Below are 16,053 nucleotides of genomic sequence, written 5' to 3'. Positions count from 1 at the left end.
TCACTTTTTGTCATGAAACCTCTATTTTCACAGTTAGGGTTTTCACAGTTAGTTTCCCAAACCCAAACAGATCCCTGAATTCTGATTGTAGCAATACACAATATACACTTTTAACCTAAGTTAGGTAAAGTATGTGTATTACTATAGATATTACATTTATTCAGTATATTGTGATTGTGTTACTCTAATACAGTATATTTCATCAGACAATCAATATCTTAATGATAACATAATGCAGAGTATTTGAATAAAATGCCATGTTTCCTTTAACAGTTCTCTGGAAATAAAAATGTATTTTTCCAGCTCAGTGCATAGTTTCTGTATGAGTAAAGTAAAAAGGAAGGAGGTGTGCTGACACACTTCTTCCTCATGATGGTAATGTTTCACTGTCTACCAGTAATGTCCAGTTGCAGACCCTCAAACCTACCCTTACCTGTGTCATTGGTTCCTACGTGAACCATGACCACAGGATCCCTCCCCACTCTGGCCAGGAGCTTGTCTGCAACGCTCCAGGAGCTCTCTGACATGTTTGATGTCTTTATAAAGAGCTAAGAAACAGGAATCTTTGTATAATATATTATTAATTATATCAAAGTGCTTAGCTCTGTGTGGCAAACAAGCCTGTCACAGGCCACCGAAGTGGCTTTCCAAAGGGCCCTCCAGCACAGAGACACAGGGAGATGATGTTCAAACAGTCCATGTTTATTTACGAGGGTGGCAAGATTTTACAGCCAAAGAGTAGATGTTAACACTCATGACCGAGAGGCTCTCCTTTGTGTGGGTGGGGATGGCAGATTTAACCTGTGCGCACCGATTGCCTCACTACGCACAGGTGCAGCTGGCACTGCAACCACAGGTGTGGGCGATTACAATTAATTGCTAATTGTTTATATGTTCTGCCTGCAGTGAGACCGGGGCTCTGGAATGAGACGCATGTGGGACTGATGCAGTGTGCAAATTCCCCTTCCTTATCGTGTGTTGTTTTGTTTTGTTTTGTTTGTGTACGTACGGATGTAAACCAGCGCAATAAAACCCGTGTGCGTCCGAGAACTGAGGACTGTGTGGTTAGTGGGTAGAAGGACTGCAAAACGTGTTATGCTGCTTTACTAGCATTGACACTTATTTGTTCCCAATGTTGAGAGAGCAGCAACAGACTCTAAATGCCACCCCTAGAATCCACTTTTTGTTAGCTTTCTTGAGCATGAACTCATGATGCAACATTAGTTGCATACAGTTTGCCAAGAAACAGCTGAGAAGTGAACTGTCTAATTGCTTTTGGTCCCCAAAAATTGGGGGACTACATATAAAAAAGGTTGCAATTCCAACATGGATTACCCAGTATTAATGTAAATACCCTCAAATTACAGTCTGCACTTTATCTTCATATACATTTTTTTTCAAATCCAGTGTGGTGAAGTACAGAGCCAAAACAAAAATTGTGTCACTGTCTTATGGACTGCACTTTGTGTATATACACTGAACAGAAATATAATTGTAACACATCAATTTCGAAGATTTTATTGAGTTCAAATGTAATAAACGTAAATCAGTCAACTGAGATAGATTCATTAAGCACTTACCTATTGATTTCATGTGATTGGGGATACAGATATGCATTTGTTAGCCACAGATTCCCCCAAAAAATAAGATACCATGAAATGAACAGAATACCAATCAGTATCTTGTGTGACCACCATTTGCCTCATGCAACACAACATATCTCCTTTGTATTGAATTGATCAAATTGTTGATTGTAGCCTGTGGAATATTGTCCAACTCCTCTTCAATAGCTGTACAAAGTTGTTGGATATTGGTGGGAACTAGAACACGCTGTTGTATGCACCGGTCCAGAGCATCCCAAACATGCTCAATGGGAGACATGTCTGGTGAGTATACAGGCCACGGAAGAACTGGGACATTTTCAGCTTCAAGGAATTGTGTACAGATCCTTGCAACATGGGGCCGTGCATTGTCATGCTGAAACATGAAGTGATGTCGGTGGATGAATGGCACAGCAATGGGCCTCAGGATCTCATCTCGATATCTCTGTGCATTCAAATTGCCATGGATAAAATGCACTTGAGTTCTCTGCCCATAGGATATGCCTGCCCATACCAACACCCCACCACCACCATGGGTCACTCTGTTCACAATGTTGACATCAGCAAACTGCTCACCCACCCGACGCCATACACGCTGCCTGCCATCTGCCATGTACAGCTGAAACCGTGATTCATCAGTGAAGAGGACCATTCTCTAGCGTGCCAGTGGCAGGGCCGGCCCCAGGCATAAACACTCCATGCGGTTGTTTAGGGCCACAGCCGCTGGGGGGGGGGGGGGGGGGGCATAGAACGGTAGAGGGGGGCACATGATCCAGTGTTATTTTAAGTGTAATAACGTTAGGCATTCTTCTATCGCAAAACTAGCGGTATTAATTGAAAGTGGAATGTCGGCAGATTATTGTATAGCAGTGTAATGTAAGGAATTTTATCCCATTCTTCTATGCAGAACTTCTTTAATTCAGACCAAGTAGGTTTTTGAGTATGAACTGCTGGTTTCAGGTCCTCCCACAGAATCTCTATTGGGATCAAGTCAAGACTTTGACTAGGCCACTGCAAAACTTTAATTTTGTTTCATTTATAGGTCCTGAGGCAGCACATCATACACATACCACCATGTTTGACTGTTGGCATGATACTCTTACCGAGAAATTCTGAATTTTCTTTACCCCAGACATAATGGTCATCCAAAAAGGTACCACTTTTGACTCATCTGTCCATAGAACATAATCCTAAATGGCTTTGGGATCATCCAGGTGCTTTTTTGCAAATGTGAGACAGGCATTGATGTTTCTCTTTCTGCCTTGCTACTCTCCAATGAACCTCATTTTTGCCCAGTCTCTTTCTTATTGTGGAGTCACACTGGCTGTACATGAGGCTAGAGAGGTTTACAGTGCTTTACATGTTCTTCTGGGATCTTTTGTGACTTCCTGGATGAGTTGTTGCTGCGCCCTTGGAGACATTTTGCCACTGTATTTTTACCACTGTTCTCCATTTGAATATAATGGCTCTCACTGTGGTTTGCCAGAGTCACAGGGCCTTAGAATTGGCCTTGTAACCCTTTCCAGACTGATATTTCAACAACTTTTTTTCCTCATCTCTTCTAGAATTTCCTTTGATTGTAGCCTAGTTTGCTTGAAGAATCTTTGTGGTGACTACTTCAGTCTGATGGTAAGGTTCAATAGGAGTGAGGTTTAGATTCAACAGGCCTGGCTGCATTCAATCAGCGGAATCTAATTATCGATTAAGTTAGGTTAATTGGGTGATTGGGTAACTAAGAAATTATTATTTTTAATAAATTTTGTTTTGCTATGTCATTATGGGGTATTGTGTGTAGATTGTGAAAAAAAGTTAAGGGGTCTGAATACTTTTACAAAGTATTCAGTACAATACTGAATACAAAGGCACTGTGTGTGTGTGTATATATATATATATATACAGTGAGCACCATAATTCATTGGACAGTGACACATTTTTTTGTTATTTTGGTTCTGTACTCTAGCACTTTGAGTTTGAAAGGATACAATGACAATGAGGTTGAAGTGCAGACTGGCAGCTTTAATTTGAGGGTATTTTCATCCATATCAGATGAACCGCTTAGAAATGACAGCACCTTACATGGTCCCCCCATTTTAAGGTACTACAAGTATTTGTAGTGTTTCGTTAGGCAGGTGTATTCATTTGTGTCGTTAGTGTATGGAGAAGTGAGCTGTTGATGTCTAGTCTTGATTCTAGACTTTTTGGAGATTTTTGGCAATTTGGAGATTGTTGTTGGGGTGTGACAACATGAGGAAGACAGCAGTGTGGATGCAAATTAAGCTGGCCGTCATAAGGTTCAGAAATGAAAATCAACCAATCAGGAACATTGCAAAAACCCTGGGCATGACCAAGTCAACATTGGATGACCGGAGAATACTCTCTATGGTGAAGAAAACCCCCCTGACAACAGCCCAACAGATCAAAAACACTCTCCTGGATGTAGGTGTAGATGTGTCAAGTTTACCATACATAGAATACTACACTAGCAGGACTACAGAGGGTACCCTACAAGATGCAAACCACTGATAAGCCTGAAGAACAGAAAGGCGAGATTACAGTTTGCTAAAAAAGCACCTAAAAGAGCCCTACCAGTTCTGGAACAAACTGCTGTGGACAGATGAGACAAAGATGTACCAGAGTGATGGAAAGAGGAAAGTGAGAAAAAAAGTAAATGCCCATGATCCAAAGCATACCACCTCATCCGTGAAACATGGTGGAGGGGGTGTTATGGCTTGGGCCTGTATGGCTGCCAGTGGAACGGGCTCACTTGTCTTCATCGATGATGTGACTGCAGACAGAAGTAGAACAATGAATTCTGAAGTCTACAGAAATATTTTATCTGCTCAGATAATACCAAATGCCTCATCATCATCATAACCTTTATTTAATTCTCGGAGGTACAGCTGAGGGCCAGGCCCTCATTTTCAATGTAGCCAAGATTACAAAAACATTTATGACACAGTAAGTATAATAAAAGATCACAGAATATGCATGATGAATTGCCTCCAAACTCATCGGACGGCACTTCATCATGCAACAAGACAATGACCCGAAAAATACTGCTAGAGCAACAAAGGGGTTTTTGACGGCCAAAAAGTGAAAAATCCCTGCCTGGCCAAGTCAATCACCAGATCTAAATCTAACTGAACATGCAGTTTACATGCTGAAGAGGAGACCGAAGGCAAAAAGTCCCCAAAACAAGCAGGAACTGAAGATGGCTGCAGTACAGGCCTGGCAGAGCATCACCAAGGAAGATACCCAGCATCTGGTGATGTCTATGCGTCGCAGACTTCAAGCAGTCATTGCATGCAAAGGATATGCGACCAAATATTAAAAATGATTACTTTATTCTACATTATGTTAAACTGTCCAATATTTTTTGATTCCCAAAAATGGGGGGACTATGTACAAAAGGTTCTATAATTTCTTAACGGTTCATCAGATATGTATGAAAATACCCTCAAATTTAAGTTGACAGTCTGCACTTCAACCTCATTGTATCCTTTCAAACACAAAGTGCTAGAGTACATAACCAAAAAAAACAAAAAAAAAGTATCACTGTCCAATGAATTATGGTGCTCACTGTATATATATACGTATATGCGTTGACATACTCAGTTCGCATATTTGGTAGAAACTAGTTTTTGTAATATATACATATACTTCAATTCAATTTTATTTATAACAAGGTCTGGATGTTTGTGAGTAAGCATGTCGTTATATTTGGGAAGAGACATTGCTGTTGCGTTCTTTTCATGTAAATTTTTGGTGCTTTGAGCACCACAAACATTGACCCTGTTGAGGTCCACCGTGTCAGGGTGAGCTACAATGGACATCTAGAAAACTTGTCAATTCTCAGTGAAACCATCCGAATGGATAGACAGCACTCCGAGTAAGTGGAAATATAGCATTATTTTATTTTCCGGTGAACTGCCCCTTTAACAGATTTTGACTTCTTCAATGATACAATTCCCAAGTATCTTCTAAACCTGGTCCAGATGCTCAACGCTGTTAGCATAGATTGGGTTTTCATACTGAAATCCTGTTTCAAAAAATGCAAACACAATCAAAGGCAAAAAACTGACGCAAATATAATCTGAAAATACATATTCTAGCATATTAGACACATACATTTAGGAACAGTTGCAGTGTTAAAGTCTTATGAAACCTTTACTCAGGTTTTTGGTCAACAATTTATGTATTAGACACATAGGAGGTCTGTCAGACCACTTCCAGCAGCAAGCTGTACTTCCACAGTTCTAACCCCTTTAACTCAAGCCTAGCACTAATCATCTTCAAACATTTAGCTCAATAATGCTGCATTGGGAATCTATTGGCTATTGAAACTTTACCATAATGCTCTTCTAACTGATGTTTTGTTTACTGAAACCATGCGGGAGGTTTGCAATTGGATGGGAACTTACTCTCAAAATTTTGCTTATGCACCTTCTTCCTTTTTTCTAACTGTTTGTCGATCTCCTTCTGATTGGCTGGAAGAAACAACATCAAAACTGAAAACATTAACACAACCTGCTAAGTGCAAGCAAGTTCAAAGGATTTTTATTATTCTTTGGTTGCCTGTCTTACCATAAAAAGGTCTCCCAGCTCGCGGCTGCTGTCCTGTGCTGCTGCTGCTGCTGATTTCTGAAAGAAGTGTTACAGCGCACCACAAATTATCTCATGCTGCTCATGTTTAAAATAAAACTCAGTTCCTCTTTGTCATCACACAATGACGACATTTCAGAAAAATTAGAGAACATTATATTGCATTATAAAATAGAGAACATTATATTGATTAATACTGAAATTATTACTGCAGGACAACTGCTGTTACATTTCATGTGTCTTACCTTGCTGATGTTTAGATTCCTCATGTGGTATACTGTTTGGATCATGGGCATCATTTTCTGAAGAATGTGATGGATAGCGAAGAACAAACACAGAGACGGGAGGATGAAGAACAGACGAATTTCCGCACTGAAGTTCCATATGAGTAAATTATTGTTTTACCCTAGAAGGCAACTGTGTTACATTGCAACATGCAAGGGGCTGTGAAGCCCTTTGTGTTTTGGCTGCCTGAACATACCATAAACAATCTCCCCAGCATCCTCAGCATCCCCAACATCCTCAGCATCCCCAACATCCCCAGCATCGCTGCCTGCATTGAGATGAAATGCATCAGCTTGGCCATGGGGATGGAAATGAGCAACAAACACACAGAGACATAAGACAAAGCCATAAACAGAGCAAGAGCTTCTTTATGGAATGTTCCCATAATGCCCATGCTTCACTCAATATGAAATAATATGTACTAATTCCATAAAGAATTACTGTTGCACTAGTCATTGTATGAACCCCCCCCCCCCCCCCCCCCAACTAAAAACATAAACGGTACTATTAATTGATGGTAATGTGGATAGGATCAATATTCAGACAGAATGGTCAAGTTCTATGTAGTTATGTAATATATTAAATTATTTACATCTAAAAATACAGAATTTACTTTTCAGTTTTTGCAACACACAAGACCCCACCTTTATGAGAGCTGCTTCTGGTGGCATCAGGGACAGAATCATCTCGATCTGAAATCACAACAATACAGAGACTCAGTTTAATCAATGATTCATGTACTCAGAAATAACACACCTCACAGATGAGACAGCTGCTATTCCTACTACAGTATACAACTAACTCAAACACAGTAATTATATATGTGTTATATTTTTAATAGTACTTTGAACAATGTGGTTCTGTAATATAACATTAGAATGTGTATTATTCTTTGGAAAAGCATATTTGTAAGTGCAGTGTAAACCTTCTGCATCTGCACCACACATATACTTATTTGTAATAGTGTTTTCATAATTTTACATTTCTTTAAACAATTATTTAACATTAATTTTTCAGTAGTTTCAACTGAGTGCTTTCCAAATTACTTGATGATAATAATAAGCTGTAAACTGTTGTGGAATTAAAACATTTGTAAAGACTACATTTTCACCTGCAGCACTGATCCTGATAAATGCATATAAAGTCCTAGGGCACAGGTGTTTAAAGGTGTTCATGCAGGTGCTCACTTCGAAACTTAACACAGCAGCAACAGAGGATGAGAAGAACAAAGAAGACTCCTCCTGCTCCACCACCAATTACAAACCCCTTCTTCTCCATGAAGTGCACCCCCTCATTCTGTTCATCTAGATCAGCAGGAAAAGCAGCATTAGTTTCACACAAACAGCTCCAATATGCTAATGGACTCACTATCCTTGTGAGTGTGCGTGTGTGTGTGTGTGTGTGTGTGTGTGTGAGTGTGAGTGTGTGTGTGTGTGAGTGTGTGTGTGAGTGTGTGTGTGAGTGTGTGTGTGTGTGTGTGTGTGTGTGGATGCGAGAAAGGGAGAGTGTCAAACATTTCAGCATATATATTTTGCTAAGAAGTGCAAATGTATTCCATATTGCCACTTCTGAACCATCCCTAATTACCAAACATTAAACCAGGGCTGCCCAACCCTGTTCCTGGAGATTTACCATCCTGTAGGTAAACCAGGGCTGCCCAACCCTGTTCCTGGTTTTCATTTCAACCCTAACAAAGCACACCTCATTCAACAGCTAGAGATCTCGTTGAGCTGATAATTATTAGAATCAGGTGTGCTAAATTATGGTTGAAATGAAAACCTACAGGAAGGTAGATCTCCAGGAACAAGTTTGGGTAGCCCTGACTTAAGGCCTTGAAGGAACTTGTTAGAAGCCTGACTCCTATAGGGACGAGAAATAAAGCTTTGGTGTTCGTGGGCTGGTACACTTTCTTCAACAGTGGAGACACAACACCTCCCTGACAGCATGTTCACTACATGTTCGTTTTCATGCTCGTTTCTAAAGGAAGTAAAGAGGTCTACTCTGCCTCTCAAAAGGAAAACTAAAAACACTGCCAATCATTACATCATGTGTAATTTGATGTCCAGTGAAGATACCTGCATTATTAGTGCTGAACTCCACCACACTGCAGATCGAGTAGTTGCGTAGCTCACAGCAGTACTTGCCCACGTCTGACGGTTGGAGGTGTTCAATAAAGATGGAGAAGTTGCCCTCGCGGCACAAATTGGGGAACACTTTCACCCTGCCTCCTCTGGGATCACTGAAATTGACGCGGCCTGTCTGCGTGATCTCCAGCAGAGTGCTTCTGGGAAACTGAGTCCACAGCACTTTGGCGCGGTCGCCCCCCGCGGCTGACCCGGTAGCGTTGGGCGGAATGGCGCAGGGCAGGAGCACCGGAGCGTTGGGCCGAGCGCGGCGGGCCTCCTCCCTCACACAGCCGTCACACCCACTCCTCACACCTGAAAGACCCAAAAATGAAAACGAGTTTCTAAAAGAGGCCAGCTATCTATACTCCCAGTTTGTTACCAATTGCACATTACCTCCTGCTTGTTATCGCCATAGTCCCAGCAAGTCAAACAGCATTACATTTATTTGACAGACGCTTTTATCCAAAGCGACGTACAATAAGTGCATACCAAAGTCAAACCAGGAGGCATGACAAGCTACATCAAGACAATGATGCAAAGTACAATAAGTGCTGGATGGAGGTAACATGAAAGTAGCACAGTAGGTACACGTGTAGCATTAAGTGATAAAAATGATCCCAGATTGGGAGTGCCCTGCATAGTGGTGATAGTTAGTCAGTCCAGGTATAGTCTGAAGAGAGGAGTCTTCAGACCACAGCGGAAGATGGGCAATGAGGGTGTGGTACGTAGAGGAATAGAGACTTTGGTCCACCACTAGGGAGCTAGGGTGGAGAAGCTCCGTGGTAGGGACGAGCGAGAACCATTCACCCGGCTGGCAGGGGGTGCAAGTCGCCCTGCTGCAGTAGAGCGGAGTGGTCGAGCTGGCGTGTAGAATTGAATCACATCCTGTAAGTAGGCGGGGGCCATCCTGTTGGCACTTTCATAACATTTTATAGATCTTTTTTTGGTTGTGAAGATTTGTGAATTACTACTCTGGTGAATACGTTGGGTTGCAAACATGTCTTTAAAAAGGTTTTCTGAGGAAAGAAAAATAACCCAGGACCTATTAACAACAAAGCTGGACAGTTGTGGATTCAGGGTGTTAAAAAAAGGAAATATAAAAATATTGCAATAATATTTTTTTTTCACTAAAACCATACATAATCTTACAGCAACATCCCAAAATGCGCAAGAAGGTTTTGCGCTGGATGTGCATTAAGTGGATAATGCTCTGTAACATCATGTACTAGACTCGTGCCTTTAGCAGGGAAAATACTGGCTACAGTTCACAGGAAAACAATCTGATTCAGCTGACCCACGGCCACCTACACATTATTTAACAAACAACACAAAAATACTGCAAACAAAAAGAATACCTCCAAAGCTTTGTATGATCTCATGCCACAGTTCAGAAGCACCAATGTTCAGATGTTTTCCCTGGCGCTAAAAATGCTTTCAACTGTTCTCTCCACACCGAGGAAGCTACCATTTCTGTCCAAACGGTTTGGAAGAGCACTTACCATGTGAAGATGCTAGGCCACAATACAATATGATCCACAAAGTCCAATATTCGGTGTTATCTAGCCACATGTCTGACAGCACCCCACACAGATGTGTTACCAGCACATTAATGAAGCAGAGAATGTCCCCCAGAGACCATCAATACCGCTGCCAAGACTCAGGCTCCGCCCAGCAATGCACAGGAAATGCAAACGGCTGGTCATTTCCTGAGAGCGCAAAACTTTTTCCACCTATGCTGCGCATTTTATATATGGCAAGTGCTGAGAATCAGCCAAAGCTTACTTGAATAAAATTATATATACAGGTACAATGTACACAGGTACATTCTAGACCCTTCACTAAATACATTGCATGCTCTTAGTTCTTCTTTGAGTCACTTGTTAAAATATGTATTCTGTCATACTGTAGTGCTAAGTTTTCTTAATACCTTCTGTGGCGATTTTTCTTATAAATATGGGTACATACAGACGGTTAACTGAAACTTGGCACAGATACCATGAATGCACACAGCTGCACAGCCCCATTAACAGAAGACACTATTGTTAAGTACCATGTGAATAAGTGGGGCAGGACAGCAGAGCTCAGGTGGATGCATTGTGCATTTTTCTCCAACAACCGCAGTGGCTTCCTGTTGAGCTGCTGGGCTTTGACATCAAAAGCCCTGCAAGAAAACCGGGGGGGGGGGGGGGCTCAAAGACGATAAGATGATACCAGGCTATGCTAAGGGGGGGGGGGGGCATGAAGGTTGAAGATGACACCAGGCTATGCTTGGGGGGGGAGGGGGGCATGGAAGTCGGAAATGACACCAGGCTATGGGGGGGGGGGGGGGGGGGAGGGGGGCATGGAAGTTGAAGATGACACCAGGCTATGCTCGGGGGGGGGGGGGGGGGGGGGGAGGGGGGGGGGCATGGAAGTCCAAGATGACACCAGGCTATGCTCGGGGGGGTTTGGGGGGGCATGGAAGTCGAAGATGACACCAGGCTATGCTCAGGGGGGGTTTGGGGGGGCATGGAAGTCGAAGATGACACCAGGCTATGCTCGGGGGGCTTTGGGGGGGCATGGAAGTCGAAGATGACACCAGGCTATGCTCGGGTTTGTATCTTTAAAAGCAGGACTTTGCTCTGACACTACATCTACAGGAAGTGATGCAGATGCATTCCAGCTGTAACCAGTTCGTGGAGTGAACAGGTGCACAGAAATACAGACGTACAAAGTCTGATGCACTTGAGTTCCAGTGAATAAATCAATTAAACTAAATGATTTATAAACAAATGCATTTAAAAACAAATTCTTATTCTGAACAGATAAAATGTAATTAAAATCACAGGACGTGGACAAGAAATCTCAGACAGGTGCAGAATTGATCCAGTTTATTGACTGGTTCCAATGCGTAAGATAGACTACTAAAAAGACATTGTGCAATTTCAGCATTTGGACAGCATGGGTGCACAGGCTTTCAAGTCTCATATTAGACAGAAAGAATTAAAATCATTGTGAAACAGGCTGGAAGAATGCACTGACTTTATTGTAACAAAAAACTTCTAAAGACAGACATTCTTCTGCCAAAACAGTGTGAGAATGAAGCACAAGCAGACGTGTTGTAACTTGAGCAAACAGAAACATCAAGGTGATTAAATACAGAACAGAAATAATAAAAATGGTGAGTGAATACGACGTATATGGTAGGGTTTTCTCTACTCAGCAAAATAAATGGCATAATTCTTAACACATGTTGAGAAGTCATTAAGATGACAATGACCAGGCATAACACTGTGAATATGCCGTTCTGCTGACGCCAAAGCCGTCTCACGTGGGAAAGTGCGGGATCCCGGGTGAGGCACCATCCAGAATCGAACCTGTGACCCTTCCATGCCAATCCTCACTGTGGGGGGGGGGGGGGGCACACGGGGTGTGGAGGGTGTGAAACAGAGGGGGGGGGCTACATGTGGTGTGGAGGGTGTGAAACAGAAGGGGGGGGGCTACATGTGGTGTGGAGGGTGTGAAACAGAGGGGGGGGGCTACATGTGGTGTGGAGGGTGTGAAACAGAAGGGGGGGGGGCTACATGTGGTGTGGAGGGTGTGAAACAGAGGGGGGGGCTACATGTGGTGTGGAGGGTGTCAAACAGAGGGGGGGGGCTACATGTGGTGTGGAGGGTGTCAAACAGAGGGGGGGGGTACATGTGGTGTGGAGGGTGTGAAACGGGGGGGGGGCTACATGTGGTGTGGAGGGTGTAAAACGGGGGGGGCTACATGTGGTGTGGAGGGTGTAAAACGGGGGGGGGGGCTACATGTGGTGTGGAGGGTGTCAAACAGAGGGGGGGGCTACATGTGATGTGGAGGGTGTGAAACAGGGGGGGGGCTACATGTGGTGTGGAGGGTGTGAAACAGGGGGGGGGGCTACATGTGGTGTGGAGGGTGTAAAACGGGGGGGGGGCTACATGTGGTGTGGAGGGTGTAAAACGGGGGGGGGGCTACATGTGTTGTGGAGGGTGTGAAACGGGGGGGGGCTACATGTGGTGTGGAGGGTGTGAAACGGGGGGGGGGGGGGGCTACATGTGGTGTGGAGGGTGTGCGTCTGCCAGACCCATACAGCACATGAGATTATAACTGAGAAAGCACATTACCGCCTGGGAGGGAGAAGTAAGGCGAGGGATGAAAATAAAACACATTTAAAATGGCAGAAGAGCAAATGAGCAGAGTCAGCAGTCACAATGCAGACAGAAAGAAAGCAGCACAGATAGCGCTTATAGGTGACAAAGCAGCTCACACTGTCAGAAAACACATAAGAGCTCTGCTCACTTTCTGCTTTAAAAATTGCAGTACCAAAAATCATAGCACCGATTTAACCCATTCTTGGGGGGATTCAGATACACAGATACTGCAGGATTATATAAAACGCAGAAAAAACTGCCCGTCTCCTGACCACAGACCGGTGCCAAAAGGAAACGGCAAAACACACGACAACATTCTGACACATTAATAAGCATCAAATAAACCCCCATTCCCCATCTGCTCCCACTTCAGCAAAGCTGTGACTGTGGTCACCTTTCAATAAAACACTGACATTGACCAATCTAAATCCCATCAGGTCACTAACAAGGGTCAAAAAACATACATGTTTAAATTAAAATAAAAGAAACAAAAACAAAATAAAAAAATGTAAGGTCAAGCTTATTTCTCCTTCCATCATCAAAACTGCGATGCCAGTGTTTGGAATACTGGGCATTGCCCAAAAATCTAAAGAGAAGACTGCAAAGACTGGAAAAAAAAAACAAATAATCATAATTATATAGAACAATCTGCATTACTGCTACAGTGCCGCAAATTGACTAATGTGTAATAGTGCTGAAACATCACTGGTAGTTTATTGGATTTGATAATTTGCACACGGTGATATACACCTGGATCTTGCCCACAGGGGCACAGGAACACACACCTCAGCTTTGTGGAAGAGGCCAAAGTACACCTGGCCCATCCCTCCCAAAAAGTGGATAGACAATTAGCATTTTTATATTTACATTCACTCATTTAAAGACATTAAAGTTTTTCTGAAATTATTTTTATTCCATTTTATTTTAATTTTTTACATTATAAGATGTTTTTTAATAATTCTACTTTACAACAATAACGCTTAAAGCTTCTGTGGGAGTCTGTCACTCAAGAAAAAGCACCTTCGCTGCATCCAATGCCGTCGGCCGCTGTGCTCAGCCCACACCCACCCTGACAGCAGGGGTTGAGCTGCACGCGCTCAGTTGTCGCTGTCGGACAGAGTCTCGTACTCCTCTGACAGCAGGGGCTGGCGCTCCCACGCGCGGCTCGGAGGAAGAGGGCCGGGCGGGGCCTGCTGAGAGGGGGGCGGGGCCGCCGTGGAGGTGGGCGGGCTGCTGTTCACCATGCGCACAGTCAGGGGATTGTAAGAGAACTGGGCTGAGCCTGGCAGGGGCGAGGAGGGAAAAAGGTGCACATTATCAATTTACTGTCAATCATTTATTTTTTTGAGAAATCTTCCAAGAAGACTCCAAAAATGTACCATCATGGAGGAGAGGCAGGCTTTGTTTAGAGGAATTCATGCCAACCAATTAAATAATTTCCCAATATATTTAAAGGAAAATGAATCTCTAAAAAGGCACAGCCTGAGCAAATGGAACAATAACATATTAACAGTGCTGGGAAGTTCTACAATCACTGTGGTTCAGTGTTTCACAGGGGCAGGCTGTGACTGTGCTGACTGTGTGGGTCACTGTTACTGTGCGGTTCAGTGTGACTGTGCTGACTGTGGTTCAGTGTGACTGTGCTGACTGTGTGGGTCAGTGTTACTGTGCGGTTCAGTGTGACTGTGCTGACTGTGGTTCAGTGTGACTGTGCTGACTGTGGTTCAGTGTGACTGTGCTGACTGTGTGGGTCAGTGTTACTGTGCTGACTGTGGTTCAGTGAGACTGTGCTGACTGTGTGGGTCAGTGTTATTGCACTGACTGTGCGGGTCAGTGTTACTGTGCTGACTGTGTGGGTCAGTGTTATTGTGCTGACTGTGTGGGTCAGTGTTACTGTGCTGACTGTGTGGTTCAGTGTTATTGTGCCGACTGTGTGGGTCAGTGTTACTGTGCTGACTGTGTGGTTCAGTGTAACTGCTGACTGTGTGGGTCAGTGTTACTGTGCTGACTGTGGTTCAGTGTAACTGCTGACTGTGTGGGTCAGCGTGACTGTGCTGAATATGTGGTTTAGTGTTACTGTGCTGACTGTGGGCCTACCTGCAGATGAGGGCCTCTCCTCCCAGGCCCACCTTGCTACATTTTTGTGCTGGTAGTCTGCCTGGGACTGTGCGGTGGGTCCGGGCGATGGTTGCTCCGGCCTGCCGTGGCCCCGTCCTGGGCTGGGACACTGTGGCTTCCCGCTACTGGCTCTCTCCGCGGCCCTCTGCCTGCCTGCCACAGGACAACAGTGCAAGCAGGAGGTGATTCACACAAAAATATCTGCATTATGTAATCATATGTCAGCATTTGTACTGCTGCAGTAGAAACACACAACAGCTCGTTAGTGTTGCTGCTGCTGCAGTGCAAACACATCACAGCTCTTTAGTGTTGCTGCTGCTGCAGTGCAAACACATCACAGCTCTTTAGTGCTGCTGCAGTGCAAACACATCACAGCTCTTTAGTGCTGCTGCAGTGCAAACACATCACAACTCTTTAGTGCTGCTGCAGTGCAATCACATCACAGCTCTTTAGTGCTGCTGCAGTGCAATCACATCACAGTTCTTTAGTGCTGCTGCAGTGCAAACACATCACAGCTCTTTAGTGCTGCTGCAGTGCAAACACATCACAGCTCTTTAGTGCTGCTGCAGTGCAAACACATCACAGCTCTTTAGTGCTGCTGCAGTGCAAACACATCACAGCTCTTTAGTGCTGCTGCTGCAGAGCAAACACATCACAGCTCTTTAGTGCTGCTGCAGTGCAATCACATCACAGCTCCTTAGTGCTGCTGCTGCAGAGCAAACACATCACAGCTCTTTAGTGCTGCTGCAGTGCAAACACATCACAGCTCTTTAGTGCTGCTGCTGCAGAGCAAACACATCACAGCTCTTTAGTGCTGCTGCTGCAGTGCAAACACATCACAGCTCTTTAGTGCTGCTGCAGAGCAATCACATCACAGCTCTTTAGTGCTCGGTCAGTGTGTTTTCTCCTATGCTTTGCTGTTGTGAAGCAGTAGCCTTCACAGTAGTGACAGGATGCGTCTTTTTAATTTCAAAATGTCTGTATAATAAGGTTTAATCGTCATTCTCATGAACAGACAGTTGGATTACGTGTACATAGTGTCTTGCAGGTAACTTTGATTGATTGGAATGTTCCCAGGTGTGTCTAATTTTGGGCCTACTTGCAAAATCAGAGATGCTGTGTTGTGGAGGATCAGGTGTAAAATTTAAGATGCTGTGTTGTGAAGGATCA

At 43.8% G+C, this 16,053-nt stretch overlaps 2 protein-coding genes across 8 annotated transcripts in view; both read right to left on the bottom strand.

Moving 5' to 3' along the window:
- Positions 1-5,491: 5,491 nt before the first annotated feature.
- On the bottom strand, positions 5,492-10,271 carry LOC118209237. Its single transcript, XM_035384424.1, has 9 exons — positions 10,114-10,271; positions 8,564-8,926; positions 7,676-7,792; positions 7,133-7,180; positions 6,685-6,756; positions 6,449-6,505; positions 6,186-6,242; positions 6,023-6,088; positions 5,492-5,640 (listed from the first exon to the last, which is right to left on the bottom strand). Exons 1-9 carry the CDS (start codon positions 10,181-10,183, stop codon positions 5,582-5,584), a joined length of 909 nt encoding a protein of 302 aa, XP_035240315.1. The 5' UTR covers positions 10,184-10,271; the 3' UTR covers positions 5,492-5,581.
- Positions 10,272-13,663: 3,392 nt separating this feature from the next.
- Positions 13,664-16,053, bottom strand: part of LOC118210117 (nuclear receptor corepressor 1-like) — a 113,884-nt gene continuing 111,494 nt past the window's right edge. For 6 of the 7 annotated variants that reach the window (XM_035385995.1, XM_035385998.1, XM_035386001.1 and 3 more), the window contains 2 exons: positions 14,863-15,036; positions 13,664-14,047 (listed from right to left, as the gene is read on the bottom strand). In XM_035385995.1, coding sequence (XP_035241886.1) covers positions 13,863-14,047; positions 14,863-15,036 — 359 coding nt within the window. In that variant the 3' untranslated portion in view covers positions 13,664-13,862. The remainder of the gene's footprint in view (positions 14,048-14,862; positions 15,037-16,053) is intronic. The other variant, XM_035386002.1, reaches the window with a different exon arrangement.

The sequence above is a fragment of the Anguilla anguilla genome, chromosome 12, assembly GCF_013347855.1.
Source record: "Anguilla anguilla isolate fAngAng1 chromosome 12, fAngAng1.pri, whole genome shotgun sequence".
Taxonomy (NCBI): domain Eukaryota; kingdom Metazoa; phylum Chordata; class Actinopteri; order Anguilliformes; family Anguillidae; genus Anguilla; species Anguilla anguilla.
This window is presented reverse-complemented; position numbering and strand designations above follow the sequence as displayed.